This window comes from Carcharodon carcharias, chromosome 6 (assembly GCF_017639515.1).
Source record: "Carcharodon carcharias isolate sCarCar2 chromosome 6, sCarCar2.pri, whole genome shotgun sequence".
Classification (NCBI taxonomy): Eukaryota; Metazoa; Chordata; class Chondrichthyes; order Lamniformes; family Lamnidae; genus Carcharodon; species Carcharodon carcharias.
In genome coordinates, this window is record NC_054472.1 from 175493500 (window position 1) to 175514314 (window position 20815).

The window sequence follows — 20815 nt, forward strand, 5'->3', positions numbered from 1 at the left end:
TTTTCCACATAGCCGGGTAGATGCCAGTGTTGTAGCTGTACTGGACAAGCTTGGTTAGGAGCATGGCAAATTCTGGAGCATAAATCTTCAGTACTATTGCCGGAATAGTGTCAGGGGCCCATAGCCTATTTACCATCCAATGTCTTCAGCCTTTTCTTGATATCAAGTGGAGTGAATCGAATTGGCTGAAGACCGGCATCTGTGATGCTGGGGACCTCCAGAGGAGGCCAAGATGGATCATTCACTCGTCACTTCTGGCTGAAGATTGTTGTAAATGTTTCTGCCTTATCTTTTGCTTGCTCATCATTGAGGATGGGGATACTTGTGGAGCATCCTCCTCCAATGAGTCCCTCTGCTAGGTCTGTCCTGCTGGTGAGACAGGACCAACCCAGGGATGGTGATGGTAGAGTCTGGGACATTATCTGTAAGGCATGATTCCATGAGGATGACTATGTCAGGCTGTTGCTTGACTGGTCTGTGAGACAGCCCCCAGATGTTCATAAGGAGAACTTTACGGAGGTGACAGTTTGCTGTTGTTGTTTCCGGTGCCTAGGTCAATCTGTCCGGTTTTGTTCCTTTTTTAAGACTTTGTAGTGGTTTGATACAACAGGGTGGCTTGCTAGGTCATTTCAGAGGACATTTAAGGGTCAACCACATAACTGAGGGTCCGGAGTCACATCTAGGCAGATTTCCTTCCCTAAAGGGAACAATTAACAATGACAACAATTGACAATGGTTTCATGATCATCATTAGACTTTTGATTCCAGGTTTTTATTGAATTCAAGTTCAACCATGTGCCATGGCAGGATTTGGGAACCCAGGTCTCTGGATTACTAGTCCAGTGACAATACCACTAGGCCATTGTCTCCCACCTAGCAGCGCAACCAAGTTTCCCTTGTGGACTTGGTCCGCCTGGCACACATCATCCGCCATGCCATAAAACCAGTGATGCCTACATCCTGTGAAAGAATAAAAAAAAAGTTAATGAAAACATACGGTCAATTTATGGAGACATCATTAAGGCCTACTGAATGGAATCCAACACCCATAACAATTATCACCTTGTATTTCTTACATTACAAGAGTGACTACATTTTAAAAGTACTTAATTGGCTGTGAAGCTTTTTAAGGTGTCTGGTAGTCATGAAAGGCGCTATATAAATGCAAGTATTTCTTTTTAAATGAATGACCTACTCCCCATGACACAGCTTATGGCCAATGATACATGGACACAAACAAGAACTCTCAGAGTTCCAGATAGATTTTGCCCCCTTTATTAGTAATGAAAGTTTCCAACAGAAGAGAAGGCTTCAACCGTGCAGGAATGAAAATATGAGTCCAAGAACATAAAAATAAAACCATTTTAAGGTAAGAGGATTATCAAGATAAATCATGCCTTCACAATCTGGCAGCCTCATGTAGAATAATTCAAGGAAAGAATGATATAAAAATCTTGACTGGATTAAAGTGGTACATTCTGGTAGGAATGAGGAAGAGAGAAAATCTAAAATAAAGGCTACAATTCTAAAGAGGGATCTGGGGGGTATATGTACACAAATTGATGAAGGTGGCAGGACAGGCTGAGAAAGTGGTTAAAAAGGCATTTGGGGCCTTGGGCTTTATAAATTGTGGCATAGAGTACAAAAGTAAGGAGGTTACTGTGAGCCTTTTTAAACACTGGTTCAGCCTCAACTGGACTATTGTGTCCCCAATTCTGGGCACCACAATTTAGGAAGAATGTGAAGGTTTTAGAGGGCGTACAGAACAGCTTGATAGGAGTTTTTACACAGATGAGGGACTCCAGTTAAGTTGATTGAAGTGTTTAAAATCATGAAGGGTCTGGACAGAGTAGATAGAGAGAAACTGTTCCCATTGGTGAAAGGATCGAGAACCAGAGGTAAATGAGAAAAGGGAACATGAGGAAAAGCTTTTTTATGCAGCGAGTGGTTAGGATCTGGAATGTACTACCTGGGAGTGTGGTGGAGGCAGGTGCAATTGAGGCATTCAAAAGCGAATTGGATAAGCACTTGAAGAGAAAACATTTCTAGGACTGTAAGGAAAAGACAGGAGAGTGGGAGCTGAGTTGCTCTTGATGAAGCTGACCAGGACATGATAGGCTGAATTGCCATCTTGTGTACTGTAATCATTCAAACCCTCAACATTCAAGAAGTACTTGGATGTGCACTTGCGATACCATTGCATACACGGCTATGGGTCTAGTGCTGGAAAATGGGAATAGTATAGTTAGGTACTTGTTTGACTGGCGCAGACTCGATGGGCCGAAGGGCCTTTTTCTGTGCTGTGGACCTCTATCACTCTATGATAATGATTACCTCACAACGGCAGCAAGATGGCAGGAGAGATCTTCATTTATAATACTGTTAACATAATAAATATCCAAGGTGCACAGATTTAAGATAAAAGCAAAATACCGCGGATGCTGGGAATCTGTGCACAAAAACAAAAATTGCTGGAAAAACTCCGCAGGTCTTAAGAATCAAAATATGTTGTTGTCAGACCTGCTGAGTTTTTCCAGCAATTTTTGTTTTTGTGCACAGATTTAAGGTAACTGGTAGCGGAGAGGAGATGGGGAGACATTTCTTTCACTCAGCTATCTGGGAAACACTCCCAGTAAGGGCGGTGCGAGAAGATTCAATGGTAACTTTCAAAAGGGAATTTGATAAATATTTGCATGGGGAGGGGGGCGGATGGGTGATACTAATTGGATAGTTCTTCCAAACAGGCAGCAGGGAAAAACACACTGGGCTGAATGGCCTCCTTCCCTGCTGTATGATTCCATGAACATACTTTCAAAAGTCAAACGCTTCTGTGTAATTGGAGAATTGGGGGGGAGGGGGAAGTTTGAATAGATGAGTATTATATTAAATATTAATATTGTTTTAAATTGTATTGTATTAAATAAATAAGTGATGGAGAATTTTATTTTGTTAACAATACAAAAAAAAGGCAGAATTTTGTTTCGAAGAAGGGACAAGAAATTGTCCTTCAGCGTCGAAGTATATCCTTCACTGAAACACAAGTTAGCACTTAGGAAACACTTGTTCTGCTCTGGGTCCCGCCTATCCTGAGCAGCATAGGTTGTGGCGGAATAGGGACAGCCCTTGTCTGAGATCTCCTGTAGACATTGGATATAAAAGGGAGAGAGACGGCGAGCGGCGACTGAGCAGAGGAAAGTCTGGACAGGGCAAACTCGGGAGATCTTAACAAGCAGCAGAATGCGCGAAATAGTCCATATACAGGCCGGACAATGTGGGAACCAAATCGGAAGCAAGGTGAAATCAGTTTGCATTCTCAGTGTAACTGTACTTTAAAAAAACACTTTAATCCTGAACTTACTGTGTGGGTGTGGCTGTTATATTTCTGTCTGTTTACTTTAGGATTATGTTTGGCAGTTAAAATTTGTGCTCGTTGGACTTTCCAAATCAATTGGAAGAGTACAGTTTAAAAATTAATGAGGTGAACTGTACTTTAGTCAAGGCTGATGTTTTTTTTTCCCCTCTGGTATGCGTTTCTCTGCCGGTTTCACACAGTTAGTCCGATTCTTTCCCCTTCTCTCATTCCCAAACTCAGGGAGTGGCATTGGCTGAGTTTGCAGCTGTCACCATGTGCCCCCAGTGCCTGTGTTTCTCAATTCGGAGCCTCCACGCCGGAGAGATTAACTCATTTTCACTGGTGAACCAGGAGATCCATAAAATCAGGAAGGATCAGTAATTTAATCGTAAAAATGGACAGGTCTCCTGAATGGAGGAAGACAATGAAGATAAACTTCTTTTCTCACCTAGTCAAGATTTTTATATTTTTCGACCCTTTCACTGACACTAATTTTCGCTCTGTTTTGTTTTAGTTTTGGGAAGTGATTAGTGATGAACACGGAATCGACCCCGAGGGCAATTACAATGGAGACTCTCACTTGCAGTTGGAGAGGATCAATGTCTATTATAACGAAGCGACGTGTGAGTCTACTCGATACAGCCAAATAAAGTATCAATCTGTAATTAAAGGTGGATTTCTGACACCACCGGGGAATTTAACTTCTTGGTACAACCAGCTGGGATGGGAGTGATATCTTCATGGTTTTTTGTCTTCCATATGTAACACTTTATGCAGTAATTAACTTTTTATACACTAACTTTCCTTTTTTAAAACAAATACGTCCGATTTTTCAGCACAGAAATATGTCCCCAGGGCCATCTTGTTGGACTTGGAGCCAGGGACGATGGACAGTGTTCGATCGGGTAGTTTAGGACAACTTTTTAGACCCGATAACTTTATCTTCGGTGAGTAATCTGTTCTGTATGTGTGCGAGGAATTGGACGCCTCTGTGTTGTATAGATTACAGATGCAGTGCAATTTGCTTCAGTCTCATTTACTCTCCCAGTTTCAAATCAATTTCAGGTCGATTTTTTTTTTGCCGTTGAAAACCTTCGCCCTGGGATAACGAAAGTGAGCAATATTCCCAAATGATTACTGCGGAACAGTAAAACAAGGCGAGCAGGGAGCTATGAAAATCACATGACAGGAATTCGCAGATGTATGAATCACATCTGAGAAACTTGGAAAAGTAACATCCTCTCAAATAAATAGGTTTAATCCTATTTGTGTTAGTGGGGCTTCATTGGTTTTGGGTGTTCTCCAGAGAGTATTAATTCCTGGTACAGCCTTTACTGCAAACCTGCCCTGATTGCTCCCCTCATGCACAGAAAAGGGATTAAATTGAGATTAAAGGAGCCAGCACTGAGACAATGGGCCGAATGGGCTTTATCTGTAATATCTTCAATATTACATAGAATGGCAGCACAGAAACAGGCCATTCAGCCCAACTGGTCCATGCCCAGTGTGTATTCTCCCCATGAGCTTTCACCCACCCTTCTTCATCTAACCCCATCAACATTTCCTTACCGGAGCATGAGTCATTCAGCCCCTCAGGCCTGTTCCTGCATTCAGTCACTTTGTAGCTGATCTGTGACTTAACTGCCTTTGCCCCATATCCCTTAACACTTTTGGATAACAATGTAAAATTTACAGTTGATCCAGAATCAGTTGCCATCTGTGGAACAGAATTTCAAACTTCTACCACTCTTCCGGTATAGGAGTGTTTCCTAATTTCACCCCAAAAGAAGCCAGATTCTATTTTTTGGGCTTTGCTCCCAGTCCTAGACCCTCTGACCAGCAGAAAAACTTCTCTCTATCTACCTCATCTGTTCCCATTGAAAACTTCAATCAAGTTGCCTTCTAGATTCTAGGGATTTTAAAAAAAATTTGTTTGCAGGATGTGGCCAGCATTTATTGCCCTTCCCTAATTGCCCATGAGGAGGTGGTGTTTCAACCTTCTTTTGTGTAATCACTCCGTGGAGTCCAGATATGATTCTTGTAAATCTATATTGCACTCCCTCGAGGTTCTGGATAGCCTTCCTAAGGTATGGTACCCAGAACTGCTCACTACTGCACAGGTGATCTGCCCAGGGATTTGGATCATTCTACCCCCATATATTCTAGTCCTGTAAGTTTAAAGACCCGCATTCTTTTCTGTATCTGTTCACGACATTTTTAATAATCTATGTACATATGAACAAGGAGCAGGAGTAGGCCATTTGGCCCCTTGAGCCTGCTCCACCATTTAATAAGTTCATGGTTGATCTGATATTAACCTCAAATCTGCATTCCGCCTGCCCCCGATAACCTATCCGCCAAACCCCCACCCCCCCCTCCCCCCCCAACCTCTTGCTTACCAAGAATCTATCCACCTCTGCCTTAAAAATATTCAGAGGGTCTGCTTCCACCATCTTTTCAGGAAGAGAGTTCCAAAGACTCTGACTGAAAAATTCTCATCTTATCTCTATTTTAAATGGGTGACCCCTTATTTTTAAAGAGTGACCCCTAGTTCTAAATGCTCCCATAGGAGGAAAGTCAAGACCCCTCAGGATCTTATAAGTTTCAATTGACCAGGATCCCCAAGTTTATTTGTTCTGCCATTGTTTCACCATTTGGAAAGTACCATGTTCTTTCCTCATTCTGACCTCACATTTGCATAGATTGAAAACCATTTGCTCTTAATTGCATCTATGGCATTTGCCACACTACCAACCCACGGTGTAATAAAAGGGCCAATATACATTTATATAATTATACCCTGCTAGTAGAAATAGACGGCATAATGGGTGGATTAACCATCCACACAGCTCACTCTAACCACAGCTCATGAGAGGCCCAGTCAACTGAACTGTTCAGATTACATCCCCTACCAGAGGCTAGGAATCCTGTGACAAGTAACTCACCTCCTGACTCCCCAAAGCCTATCCACAAGGCACAAGTCAGGAGTGTAATGGAATACTCCCCACTTGCTTGGATGAGTGCAGCTTCCACAGCACTCAAGAAGCTTGACACTGTCCAGGACAAAGCAGCCCGCTTGATTGGCACCACATCCACAAACATTCACTCCCTCCACCACTGATGCACAGAAGCAGCAGTGTGTACCCTCTACAAGATGCACTGCAGAAATTCACCGAGGTTCCTTTGACAGCACCTTCCAAACCCATGACCACTACCAACTAGAAGGATAAGGGCAGCCGATGGATGGGAACACCACCACCTGGAAGTTCCTCTCCAAGTCACTCACCATCCTGATTTGGAAATATATCGCCGTCACTGGGTCAAAATCCAGGCACTCCATTCCTAACAGCACTGTGGGTGTACCTACACCACATGGACTGCAGTGGTTCAAGAAGGCAGCTCACCACCACCTTCTCAAGGGCAACTAGGGAAGGACAATAAATGCTGGCCCACCCAGCGAAGCCCACATCCCACAGATAAATTTTTAAAAAGCTATGGAGCTGCACACTGAGCAGGCCAATGAGCGGACTTCTCATATGAGGGGGAAAGCCCATTGCAGACTCCCCTCACAGCTGTTGGAAAGTTCCTTGTTATTTTTGCTTTCAGTACCTACAAAGAGCAGTTTTTTCCACAGCCAGAAAGGAATTATCTAACACTCGCAGCATGTGGTGTAGGTACACCCACAGTGCTATTAGGAAGGGAGTGCCACTCAGCCTGACTAATTCAGGTGTTTATGCTCCACATTAGCATATTCTTCTGTTCTTTTCTCCCTCATATGTTTTTCCAGCTTCCCTTTAAAAGCATCGATGCTATTCACCTCAACTACTCCTTGTGGCAGCGAGTTCTATATTCTAAACCAGGGCTTTCCAAACCATGGGTCGTGACCCCCAGCATGGCTGCAAGATGAGATTTTGGGGTCTGAGCTCCAAGGTGCCAGGGAGCTCAGGCTGATTTCTGGCAGCCAAGAGGCCCCTTTAAAGCATCAGGATTTTTTTGTTAGAAGGCATGGCCTAATGGACTGCTGTCCGAGGTCCAATGGCTGCTGCAAAAAGCCTGGAAATAGTTAGATGTTTGTTTTTTTTGAGAAACCCTGCCTTTTCATCAAAGGAGATGGTTGAGGGTGGGGGGGATGAAGGGGAGGGTGGGAATGGGGAGATGGGATATGTGTAACTCCTCCCCCCTCCCCTGCTCAACACCTGAAGTCTGCCTCACCAGTCCCCACAAATTCAACAAGCTCTCATACCCCTGGATTTTCACCCCTGGGGGTCACAAGGTCTGAGGCATTAAAATGGGGTCAGAGTGGCAGAAAGTTTTGGAAGCACTATTCTAACTAGTCTTGGGATAAAGATGTTTCTTCTGAATTCCTTGTTGGATTTATTAATGATTGTCTTATTAATTTTAGCTGCTCATTTTTTTGTCTTTCCCCAAAAATGGAAACATCTCTATATCTACCCTATCAAACAATATGTTTAGTAAAAGGGGCAGATGAGCATATATTTCAGTGCTATCCTATGGTGTGGAGGGTTGTGTCATTCTGGAGTACTCTGGTACACTTCCTCTATCAGCTCAAAGGTTGTCAGAAAGGCATGCCTTCTTTTAGATGTAGGCACTGTAATTACTGACCTCCTTTACATCAAATTACCCATCAATTAAATTATGCTTCCCTTTTGAATTGAATTTGGCTGCAGAGTAGCTTCCTGATTGGGTATATAAATTAGTAACCCACAGAGAATAGGGAACTCTTGAGTTTCTTTCTAAGTTTATATTGCATTAGTTTCTTAAGGTGCTATGACGGGTCTCCTCATCACAAGAAGAGGAGAGAGGAAAATGACTGGTTCCCCTCCATTCACTAACATGTGGTTGCTGCTCGAACACAGTGAGAATGGAATTAGGGATGACTGTGATATGCCTCATGGTTGCATAGCTTTCTGATTTATTAGGGATTGAGGCGTTACAAGGGAGCTATTTCCTTTGCAACCATAGCCTCCTGAAGGGGAAGGAAGAGCAAATAGGGAGGAAACTTGCGCTAGATAAGATTAATCTGGTGAATTGCATTTCGACGAGCTACCTTCCCTGCACTCCCACTTCCCTCAAGTCACACATCATCCTGACTTGGAAATATGTCTCTGTTCCTTCACTGTCACTGGATCAAAATCCTGGAACTCCCTAACAGCACTGTGGTATCTACAAGGATTGCACTGGTTCAAGAAGGTGGCTCACCACTATCTTCTCAAAGGCAATTAGGGGTGGGCAATAAATGTTGGCCTTGCCAGTGACAATCATCCTGTGAATGAATGTAAAAGAAACTATATCTCTGAATATGACCTGGAGCAGATGATCTGTACAGCTGTATAAAATAGATTCGGTTTACCAAAGATCCTAGTTTTGTTTTACTAGTAAAGTTTTGCTTCACCAACCAAGCAATCTGAAATTTGACTGATAGTCTAAGTTAGCTGTCACTTGTAACTGTGATAGTAAGCTAAGCACTTTGTGCTCTGCTGGTTTCCTTTTGGGGTGCGGGGCAGTTAATCTTTCATTAGTGAAGCATAGTGACCTCTGTGTATGGGGATGGGAAGCATGGAAAATAGGGAGGCTATAAAGTATGCAGTGAAGTAAACTCAATTTGGAATAAAAGTAAATTTAATTTCACAATTTGCCAGTTATCTAATTCAACACCAATGATGTTAAGTTCAGCTTTTGATGTACAATGTTGACAGATTCACTGTGTATCTCCCATTTTGCAGCCTAACACAAAATGGAAATTTCATATCTCTCAAATGCCAGCTTTGTGCATAAGAGTTCTTTTCTGTGTGACTAATTTTGCTTTTGTACTGAACGTCTGAGCTTCCTGTACTGAAAATGGAGGCCCAGTTTTGTTTTGAACAGGATGCTAGCCTGCAGACTGGTTTGGAAAGAACCTGTTTCACTGTCAAGTTTTTAACAACTAATGATAATATGGCTATGGTGTGTTGTCATTGCATCGAACTCCTATAGGCCAGTGCACAGGGGGAAACTCGGAACCAAATTACATTGTCTTGACTGCTCAATATTCTGGAGGTGGAGTTTTGATCTCTGTTCTCTTCAAATATAGACATTTGTATAAGAGGGCAAAATTACATAATTGCAAAGGAATGATGCTGTTAACACAAGTTTTTTCTTGCTTGTAGGCAAGGACTTTGAGCCTCTGACCCTCATCCATGCAGCTTGTATTTAAATAATGCAATTTAAAAAACTGCCAAAGAGACAGCAATTCAGCAGCTGTTACAGATTTACGTGGCCTCTTAATGGAATCACATGGGAGTGTGGTGGGGGGGATGGGGGCACAATGCAGGGTTTAGAATGTAAGTGCAACTCCCCAAAATGTATCCTACAGAAACCAGGTGACCACTAGAATATTAATGGCAGAAGTATTTTTCAGAGTGTATAACAGAGTGTATAAGATTAACTGCCCCCGCACCCCAAAAAGTGTTTCTAACTGTTCCGGAGAGTTTAAATAAACATACTCTTTTCAGTTGTACTTCTCTTCAATTGCCCACTACAATGAGATGATGCAGCTGTAATGACCTCAACACATTTTTGCCTCAGCCATACAGCACTCTTTTGAAAATCCTGACTGACGAGCTACAGTGTGGCTGATGCCAGCAGTTTGAAAGTGTTCAGCTTATTCAGCAGTGCGGCTGTGACCTCAGTCGGCACACTCTGCAATTTATTGTCTGGACTTCAGATAATTTGGGAGAGCTGAAGAGGCAAATTGCAGCAAAACAAAGATCAGCTACCAGCTCCCTTTCGTGCTATTTCACAGTATCGGAGTTTGAAACAATGTGTTGTAATGGAGTCCTATCTAAAATGTCTAAGTCCTATAATTGTTTATCCCACATGATTAGGTCCTGATCTGATCTGGTCTCTGGAAGGATAATACGGATTAGAGATAGATGTACAATAACCTAGTGATTATAACATTAAACAGCTACTCGACTCAGGGCAGGAATTCAAATCCCACCCTGGCAGGTTAAACAACTGCTAAGGTGTTTAAAACACAACTGGCCCGCCTTTGGGAAGGGAAGCTGTTACCCTTACCTAGTCCGTCTTGCATGTGACTCCAGTCCCAAAATCTGTGGTTAATGTCAGCTGAGCAGCTAGGAATGGGCAAAAAAGAATGCTACCTATGTCCAACATAATTCTCCCTCTAATTTCCCTTGACTGTGCGTGGCCCTTTTCTTGTTCTGTGTGGTCCCTTTTTAAGACCACTGTGTGGCCATGCATGCACGTATCTTAAGGGAATACTGTTTATGCACAGCTTGTTTGTTCTCTGTTGCATGGCCACACACCCACACAGGGAACATTGGTCCCAAGAAAAAATTTTAAAGCTCTTTCTCAGAAATAGGGGAAATCAGAGAATCTAATGATCCCTAATCCCACAGTTTCCTAGCGACTGATTGAAAAGACTTATTTTCTCAGAGTTGGGAAATAGGATGTGATGTGATGGGGTAGTTAATGGAAAAATAAATAAAAGATACTTTCTAAAATCAACCCATTTTACTCAGTTAGCTGTTAGAAGTCTGAAGCTGCCATCTAGTGCTCACATTTTTAAAGCAGTAAGCTATTCATAATTTCATTTGTGTAAAAAATTTAGAAAAGTGAGATGTACAAGCTTCTGAGAGAGCTTAACAGAATAGATGCTGAGAGGCTGTGCCCTGGCTGCAGAGTCTAGAGCTAGGGGGCATAGTCAGGATAAGGGGTCAGCCATTTAGGGCTGAGATGAGGGAAAATTTATCAGTTACAAATTTTTGAATTCTCTACCCCAAGTGGGTCCTCAGTCATAGACTTTATTCAAGGCTGAGATCGATAGATCTTTGAACTCTAAGGGAGTTGAGGGATTGGGCGGCAGAATGGAGTTGAAGTCAGAGGTCGGCCTTGATCATATTGAGTATGGCCTCCTTCTACTTCCTATGCTCTTCTCTTAATGCGGTGAGTGACAAATTCTAAGGAATAAGAATAAAGCATTTAGCAGCTCTACAAGATGTTGAATCCTTACTGTTCTACCACTCGAAAGGTTGTTTCAAACCTTGTCTAGTAGGGTTGCCAACTGTGATTAAATGTATTTCTGGAGGTTTCATCACAAGATTTTTGCCCCCATATTCCAGCCATTAGTTGGCCAACACATCCATCCTTGTGACGCACTGCCTTCCTACACTAATTGGAAAGCAAAAAGCCTCATTACCTAATTGGATGATGCTGGACTGTCAGACAAACAGCTATCTTCCCCATTTTAAAAATATTTTTATACTTCGGAAAGAGAAATGCTCAAAGAAAATGAGGAAAAAAGAAGTCTTCTTTATTTTCCTCCAAGGTTGCACACAGCAGCGTCCTGGACATTAGTCTTCCTGGAGACTCCAGGCCAATCCTGGAGAGTTGGCAACTCTACTGTCCAGACCAGATGAGTTCTGTTAATGCCCATTGGAGATATTGAATGGACCAATACTGGGCAACTGAAATTTCAATGATAGATATACCTAGTTCGATAGAGTATATGTCCTCTGGCCCAGATGCACAGTGAGATAGTTTGTTTATAATGGGAAGACTTTACTGGTCAGTTTTGTTAGGGGTAGATTACTTTCCACAATTGATAAAACTCCAAGGGACAGCAGCTTTGACCAATGATGCCAGTACATTCATCATCTGTCCAGCTCTTCATCCTCCACTATCTACAGCTCTTTGTGGTCTTTTGCATTTCTTGACTATTTGTGCAGAATTGCTCAATGCTAGAAAGGCATTTCAAAAAGTCATTAACATTAGAAAAAGATATAATTACTGTTTGCAGCATTTGGAGACCCAAAAGAGGTGTGGGGTGTATGAGATGATATAGTACATACCAATTTAATCCCACAAGTGCTGATATCATCAGTCACTCGAGTGGGACTTTGAGTGGAATAAACTTGTCTTCTTAAATTTTTGAAAATGGCATGTTAAAATACACTAAAAAACCCAAGTTTTAGAAGGCTAATTTCAACAGTTGAACCAGTTGGTCATGATTGGCAGTTTAAGCTGTTTTTGATGTTAAAAAGTTGACTGCAGAAGTTAGTGCAAGATCTCTTGGACTTTCTGTGTTTACGTTTAGGACAAAAATTTTGCAAACCACATTTGTGATGTGAAAGCTATTCAGTTGTATTTTCATACTTATACTGTGAATAGAATTAGCTCAAGTCAACCTGTAATTTTTTTTCCTTTATCTCTTGTCTACTAGGACAAACAGGTGCAGGGAATAACTGGGCCAAAGGACACTACACAGAAGGTGCTGAACTTGTTGACTCGGTAATGGATGTGCTGAGAAAGGAATGTGAGAACTGTGACTGCCTCCAAGGGTTTCAACTCACTCATTCACTGGGAGGTGGCACAGGCTCTGGTATGGGCACACTCCTGATCAGCAAAATTCGTGAAGAATATCCTGATAGAATTATGAACACCTTCAGTGTTATGCCATCTCCTAAAGTATCAGACACTGTAGTTGAGCCTTATAATGCCACCTTGTCAGTTCACCAGTTAGTTGAGAACACAGATGAAACATATTGTATCGATAATGAAGCACTGTATGATATCTGCTTCCGTACTTTAAAACTGACCACTCCAACATATGGGGATTTGAACCATCTAGTGTCTGCAACAATGAGTGGAGTGACAACATCTCTGCGATTCCCTGGCCAGCTGAATGCAGATCTGAGGAAGCTGGCAGTAAACATGGTGCCCTTCCCTCGATTGCACTTTTTTATGCCTGGCTTTGCCCCTCTTACAGCCCGGGGCAGTCAACAGTACCGCACCCTTTCAGTCTCCGAGCTCACCCAGCAGATGTTCGATGCCAAAAACATGATGGCCGCCTGCGACCCTCGCCACGGACGTTATCTGACTGTCGCTACTGTGTTCCGAGGTCCCATGTCAATGAAGGAAATAGATGAGCAGATGCTTGCAGTCCAGAATAAGAACAGCAGCTATTTTGTGGAATGGATCCCCAACAATGTCAAAGTGGCCGTTTGCGACATTCCACCCCGGGGGCTCAAAATGGCCTCCACCTTTATCGGGAACAGCACAGCCATTCAAGAGCTCTTCAAACGGATCTCGGAACAGTTTTCAGCCATGTTCCGCCGGAAGGCTTTCCTGCACTGGTTCACTGGGGAAGGAATGGACGAAATGGAATTTTCTGAAGCAGAGAGCAATATGAATGATCTGGTATCTGAATACCAGCAGTATCAAGATGCAACAGCTGATGAAGGCGAGGATTTTGAAGAGGATGAGGAAGAACTGGATGAGGCTCAATGAAGCAAATGATACTGTTCAATGTTTCAACATTTTGCCTTTGTCAATATCTATAAAAGATTTCTGGGTTAGAAGATATAATGTTCCAAGTTGAAGCTATTTTTGTCTATCCCCAATCCCTAGTTGATGTGCCTTTGCTATAATTAACAACTGTAAGAGACTGAAGTTCAAAATAAATATTGGAAGTAGCTTGTAGGTCAAGAAATAAGGTGGCAACTGGTTTTTGTATTACAAATTGAGCTTATTAAAATGCTACAACCCTAATGCTGCAAGGTTAATTATTCCGACCTTTTTCCAGCTCCGTCTGCTTTCCATAACTGCCTCAGCGTGAGGACTTGGGTTACCTGCTAGCAAGCTTTGTTACCAGCTGGTAAAACATGATCAAAGTCACTTCAAAGGTGGAACACCACAGATGCTGGCACAAAATGAAAAAAACACTGGTTCACTTAGCAGGCCAGTCAGCATCTGAGAGAATGGATGAGGTAGTTTGGGAGTCCAACACAGTCACCATGGGCAAAGTAGCCTCCTCCTCTGCTGTACCATTTTATGTCTCTTCCTCAGAATTGAAAGATATTACAAATAAACAGCATTTAAGCAAGCAGTGGGTGAGACAGGGGTTTGAAGAGGGAGATTTCTTAAAGTCATTCTATTTATCTTTCTGGGTATGAGTTATTTTAAGAACACACATAGGAGCAGAAGTGGGCCATTCAACCCCTCAGACCCACTCTGCTACTAATAAGATTATGGCTGATCTGATTGTGGCTTTAACTCTACTCTCCTGCACTTGCGCCTCCCCACACCCCACCCCTCAAGTCCCCAGCCATCTACCATAACCGTTGACAATCAAAAATTATCTAATTTAACCTTGAATAATTTCAATGACCAAGCTGCCACCACACTCTGGGATGGCAGGATTGTCATATGAGGAGGGATTGGGCCAACTAGGCCTGGAGTTTAGAGGAATGAGAGGGGATCTCATTGAAACGTATAAAATTTTGACAGGGTTGGACAGACTGGATGCAAGGATGATGTTTCGTCTGGCTGGGGGGGGGGCGGTGGGGGGGGTGGGGGGGGGTCTAGTGCAAGGGATCACAATCTCAAGATCTCAAGGGTAGGCCATTTAGGACTGAGATGACAAGAAACTTTTTCACTCAGAGGGTGGTGAACCTGTGGAATTGTCTACCACAGAGGGCTTTGGAGGCCAAGTCACTGAATATAGACTCTAAAGGTATCAAGGGGTATGGAGAGAGTGGGAGTACGTAGAGGATCAGCCATGATCATATTGAATGGTGGAGTAGACTCAAAGAGAATGACCTATTCCTGCTTCTATTTTTCTATGCTTCTAAGAGAATTCCAAAGAACAACGACCTTTGGTTGAACAAATTCCTCCTCATCTCCATCTTAAATGGGAGACCCCCTTATTTTTAAACTATGCCCCCAAATACTAGACTCCCCAACAAGGAGAAACATCTTCTCAGCATCTACTCTATCAAGCCTCACAACCTCAGGTTTCAATATTATCACCGCTCATTCTTCTAACCCGTTCTTTGCTTATGGGATGGGGCACCACTGGCAAGGTCAGCATTTATTGTCCATCCCTAATTGCCCCTGAGAAGGTGATGGTGAACCTTTTCTTGAACCGCTGCATTCCATGTGGTGTAGGTGTACCCAGAGTGCTATTAGGGAGGGAGTCCCAGGAATTTTTCCCAGCGATGATGAATGGATGAAGATTTCGTTCCATGTCAGGATAATGTGTGACTTTGAGGAAGGCAGAGGTTGGCGGTGTTCCCATGCACCAGTTGACCTTGTTATTCTTAGTGGTAGAAATCTTGGGTTTCTGTCTTTTTCTCTTCTTCATAGATACTAGCTAATATGTTGGGTGTCGCCAGCAAATTTAGATTTTGCCCCTTAAGTGGATGTTATCTTGACTTCTTTGGCACCTCCCTGAATGCAAAGTTCTAAAGCTTGAAGGTTTAAGGGAAGCTTGTTTGGAGGGCTGAGATCTGGTAACCTGTCTCACAGTAAGTATGGCGTGCACTAGGCAACGTCAGCAACGTGCATTTCTTCTTTCATTGTTCCTACTCTTTGTTTTAGAACCCTAGACGTTTGCAGCATCCAGCCATTTATCCCATCCCATCACATACTAAAGCAAAACTAATTGCACTGTCCTGACATCTTCCCTCCCTCTCAATGGTAATGATCATCAATATATCAACGACACCTCAAACAAGGAAAATAGTCTTTCCTATTCATTCATAATTTTATAAATCTCAATTCACTCTGCTTAGCTGGGATCATCCTGGCAAATCTGCAGTGAATATTTTGTATGGCTTTAATGTCCTTTCTGTGAAAGGCTGTGACCTAGTTAATTGTTTGTATAAAATCATTAGTTCTTTCGTGCTTTATAAAATCCAAAATATTATTGGCCTTTTTCCTCATATTCTGTCATAATGACTACCTGTAGTCACACTTCCTAGGGTGATTTGTTTTGGGTGCACCTTCCCATTGCGTGTTCCATAACCCAAATTGTATGGCTTCACACTTAACAATGTGAAATTGTCACTGCACCTGTCTTTCCATTCTGCTATCCTGTCATCCAGAAACCTTTTCCAATCCTCTTTACTGCTTACCAAACCTAAAGTGGGTCCAGCACTGAGACCTGAGGTAAACCCATTCCAATTCATCTCCAGTCCAAGAAACATTCACCCTAACTCATTATTTCTTGCCTGGCAACCAACCCTCTTGTAATTGGCTGCTACATTTCCTCTTGTACCACATGCCTGAATTTTTCTGGTAAACCTCTTACTTAGCTTACCAAATGTCTTGTGAAAAACCACATATACTTCACCAATTTCATTCCTGTTATTTACCAATAGTGTTCACTACTTCAAAAAACTATTATTTGCCCAAAGTGACTTAAATCTGTGCTGACTGCAGACTAATCCACATGTTTCTAACTGCTTACTGATCTTATTACAAATTGTGCATTTTCAGAGTTTCCCCACAAATGATGTTAGACCAACCAGTCTGTAGTTATTTGGATGCACTCCATTTCCATACACTGGAGGAAGATTGAAAATTGTGCTCAGAGTGTCTGCTATTTCGTCTGATTTTGTTTAACAGATTAAGGGTGTGTAACACCAAGGCTTGGTGGCATATCCACCTTGAGTTCTACTCAGATTTTCAGAGCTAATTTCTTCCCTACAATTAGTCCTATCAATTGTTCTGGATCAGCTTCAGGATACTGATATTCCCACTTCCAATGTCATTTGTGAAAGATCAGTTCAGAATATTTGTTTAGTACTGCTGCCATAATTTCACCTTCCACAATGGGACTCCCTGTTTCATCCCTGAGTGCTACTACCCTTTTATTAGCAATTCCTTTATCCTTAGCTGATTAAAAACCCTCACCATTGCCTTTGTTTAATCATGCTAGTCTTTTTTTTTGCATAGTCTCTCTTAGCCCTTCTAAAATCATTTTTACATTCCAGCTGCCATTCAATATTTCTGTTGATTATCTTTAGTATTGTTAGCCTTAACTTTAACATTTTAACTTTTTAAACTTTTAACTTGGAAACTTTCAAGTTTCAGTTTAAAGTTAATCTCTCTATCCATGTTATCTTACTTGGACACAACCCCTTTTACCCTGATAGAAGTGTATCTATTTTTATACTGTGCACCTTGGATTCGAAAATTCCCTACTCTTGTAAGGTGGAATTTGCAGAGGTACTGACCAATCTTCCAATGCTCCTAAGATACTGGAGTGGTGCAGAGGATGGGAGACATTCAAGAGGGAATTGGATTATTATCTGAAAAGAAAGAATGTGCAGAGTGATAGGGAGAAGGTGGGGGAGTGGCTCTAGGCATATCACTCCTTCAGTGAGCCAGCATAGACACAACAGGCCAAATGGCCTCCTTCTGTGCTGTAATCCATTCTATGATTCTGCCGTGGGCAACCTGTGTTAGAATTGAGAATGCAGATGCTGGAAGGCTGAAATAAAAATAGATGTTGCAGATGTGGCAGCATCTGTGGAGAGAGAAACGGAGTTAATATTTCAGGTCAATGATCTTTCATCAGAACATTCGAATTGCTAATGTTCACTTCAGCGAAAGTGAATGAACGTGAAGATCTGAACTCACAACTCCCATCTGAGAGTTTAATGCTTACGGCTAAAATTATTGGGATGGCTGACAGAAGGAATACTATTTCTGGCATTACATCAATCTGTTCAAACAAGACTGTTGTACTTCCTTATCTACCCCTCAGTGAACAAAATTATCAATGCCAGAACTAGGAGGTTCTTTACATAATAGGGTAGATCTGAATTTTAAAGGCTATTCTATTAAAAATATCTTACCTCATTGTCATTTTGTGTCAAGATTACATCCACAGCTCAGTGAAAGGAAGTAGAGGGCAAAGGAAAATATTTTTCTACGATACTCAGTAAATGATTGAGGAGTAAGAGATATTAAAGACTAGTGTTATTTGGTATATTGTGTAGGAGAGGGTGAAGATACTATAAGAGGGAAACAAGCTAATGGATTTTGTGGAACATTGCGTGTGGGAGGTAAAAAAGCATCTGTTTGACCTAGCTTAGTAATGTCAGCACTGATCAAATTACAGCTTAATTACTTCCAGAACAACAGCCTTTCGTCTGGAGCAGAAAATGGTGGCTTGTGTTTGACCAGTGTTGGATATTTGTTGTACTCAGTGTGACACATTACAGATTAACTTTAGTAATGTGCTTTTCCTTTAACAAAGGAATAATATTCCAGAAATCATTACTTCGATTGTTAAATGCAATGTTCATTCTAATACTAATCTATTTTTGTGAGGGTGCCAGTGGCAAGATCAGCATTTTATTACACATCCCTAATAGCCCTTGAGAAGGTGACGGTGAGCTGCCTTCTTGAACTGCTGCAGACTGTGTGATGAAGTTACTCCTACAGTGCTGTCAGGTGGGGATTTCCAGGTTTTTGACCCAGCGACAATGAATGAGTGGTAATATATTTTGAGGTCGGGATGGATGGCATGTGACTTGGGAGTGGAACTTGGAGGTGCTGGTGTTCCTGTGCACCTACTGGCTTTGTCGTTCTGGGTGTTTTCCAACACTTGATGTCATGTTGAAGTCAGAGGAAGCCATGCTTAGACTGCATAGTGCTGTAATCAGGCCTTACCTACAGCACTGTTTGACTCTGGGCACAAAGTTGTAAGAGAAATACTGGAGCCTGGGGATGGCTCAGAGAGGGACCATAAGACAGCCAGCATCCATAAGCCCCAGCAAAAGATAATTGCACTGGAAAGTGAGGAAAATCTGGAGGAGTTTTTTCAGCTTTGACAGAAGAACATGAGAGCACACAAACAGAAGAATTAGGAGCAGCAATAGGCCATCTGCCAGCTCAAAGAACAAAGAACAAAGAAAAGTACAGCACAGGAACAGAGCCTTCGGCCCTCCAAGCCTGCACCGATCATATTGCTCGTCAACTAAAACATTTTGCACTTCTGGGGTCCATAATTCCTCTATTCCCTCCTATTCATGTATTTGTCAAGCTGCTTCTTAAGCACCACTATCGTACCTGCTTCCACCACCTCCACTGGCAGCGAATTCCAAACACTCACTAACCTCTGCATAAAAAATTTGCCCCGCACATCTCCTCTATAGTTTTCTCCTCTCACCTTAAATCTATGCCCCCTAGTAATTGATTCTTCCACCCTGGGAAAAAGCTTCTGACTATCTACTCTGTCCATGCCACTCATAATTTTGTAAACTTCTATCAAGTCGCCCCTCAATCTCCATCGCTCTAGTGAGAACAATCCGAGTTTCTCCAACCTCTCCTCATAGCTAATAACCTCCAGACCAGGCAGCATCTTGGTAAACTTCCTCTGCACCCTCTCAAACCTCAAACCTGCTCTGCCATTTGATAAGCTCATAGCTAATCTGATTGGCCTCAACTTTCCTGTCTGCACCACCTCTCACCCCCCAATAACCCTTGGATCTCTTGTCAATCAAAAATCTAGCAAACACAGCCTTGAATATGTTCAATGACCCAGCCTCCACTGCTCTCTAGGGAAGAGAATTCCACAGCCTAATGCAATAAGATCCTTTCTTAAGTGAGGAGACCAAAACTGTACACAGTACTCCAGGTGCCGTCTCCCTAGGGCCCAATACAACTGTCGCAAAGCGTCCCTACCTTTATACTCAAGTCCCCTTGTGATAAACACCAATATTCTATTTCCTTTATAATCACTTGCTGTACCTGCATACTTTTTGTGATTCATGTGCCAGGACACCCAGATCCCTCTGTACCACAGAGTTTTGCAATCTCTCACTAGTTAAATAATATGCTGCTTTTCTATTCTTCCTGCCAGGAGGATAAGTTCACATTTTCCCATGTTATACTCCATCCGCCAAATTTTCATCCATTCACTTAACTTTATAAATCCCTTTATAGGCGCTTAATGCCCTCTTGGCAACTTACTTTCTTGTCTATCTTTGTGTCATCAGCAAATTTAGCAACCAAATATTTATTTGGTACATTCATCCAAGTTATTAATATAAATTGTAAATAGTTGAGGTCCTAGCACTGATCCCCATGGCACTCCACCACTGACAGCTTGCCAACCTGAAAATGACCCAGTTATCCCTAATCTTTGCTTCCTGTTAGCTATCCAATCCTCTATCCATACTCATATGTCATCCCTTATACCATAAACTCTTAGTTTGTGAAGTAACTTTTGACATGGCACTTTATTGAATGCCTTTTGGAAATCCAAGCTCACCGCGTATACAGGTTAGCTTTTATCCATCTTGCTTTTTACATCCTCAAAGAACTGTAATAAATTAGTCAAACACAATTTCCCTTTCACAAAACCAGGTTGACTCTGCCTGATTGCATTATGATTTTCTAAATATCCTGCCCTTACCTCCTTAATAATGGACCCTAGCATTTTCCTCATGACAGATGTTAGGCGAACTCACCTATAGTTTCCTACTTTCTGTCTCCCTCCTTTCTTGAACAGAGGTGTCACATTTGCGATTTTCCAATCCACTCAGACCTTTCCGGAATCAAGGGAATTTTGGAGGATCACAACGAATGCTTCTATTATCTCTGCAGCCACTTCTTTTAAGACCCAAGGATGCAGGTGCAGAGGTG

General features: G+C 42.2%; 1 protein-coding gene across 2 annotated transcripts; it reads left to right on the top strand.

Moving 5' to 3' along the window:
* The first annotated feature begins 3148 nt into the window (after positions 1-3148).
* On the top strand, positions 3149-13924 carry LOC121278955 (tubulin beta-5 chain). Of its 2 annotated transcripts, none has more exons than XM_041189570.1 (4): positions 3149-3294; positions 3867-3975; positions 4189-4299; positions 12597-13924. In XM_041189570.1, exons 1-4 carry the CDS (start codon positions 3238-3240, stop codon positions 13661-13663), a joined length of 1344 nt encoding a protein of 447 aa, XP_041045504.1. In that variant the 5' UTR covers positions 3149-3237; the 3' UTR covers positions 13664-13924. The 2 variants fall into 2 exon arrangements, with proteins under 2 accessions (XP_041045504.1, XP_041045505.1); XM_041189571.1 differs by having other exon boundaries at positions 4194-4299.
* Positions 13925-20815: the final 6891 nt, after the last annotated feature.

Coding starts and splice junctions, on each gene's coding strand:
- LOC121278955 (XM_041189570.1), top strand. CDS start 3,238: ATGCGCGAAATAGTCCATATACAGGCCGGACAATGTGGGAACCAAATC. Junction 3,976..4,188: donor CTATTATAACGAAGCGACGT/GTGAGTCTACTC, acceptor CCGATTTTTCAG/CACAGAAATATGTCCCCAGG. Junction 4,300..12,596: donor ACCCGATAACTTTATCTTCG/GTGAGTAATCTG, acceptor CTTGTCTACTAG/GACAAACAGGTGCAGGGAAT.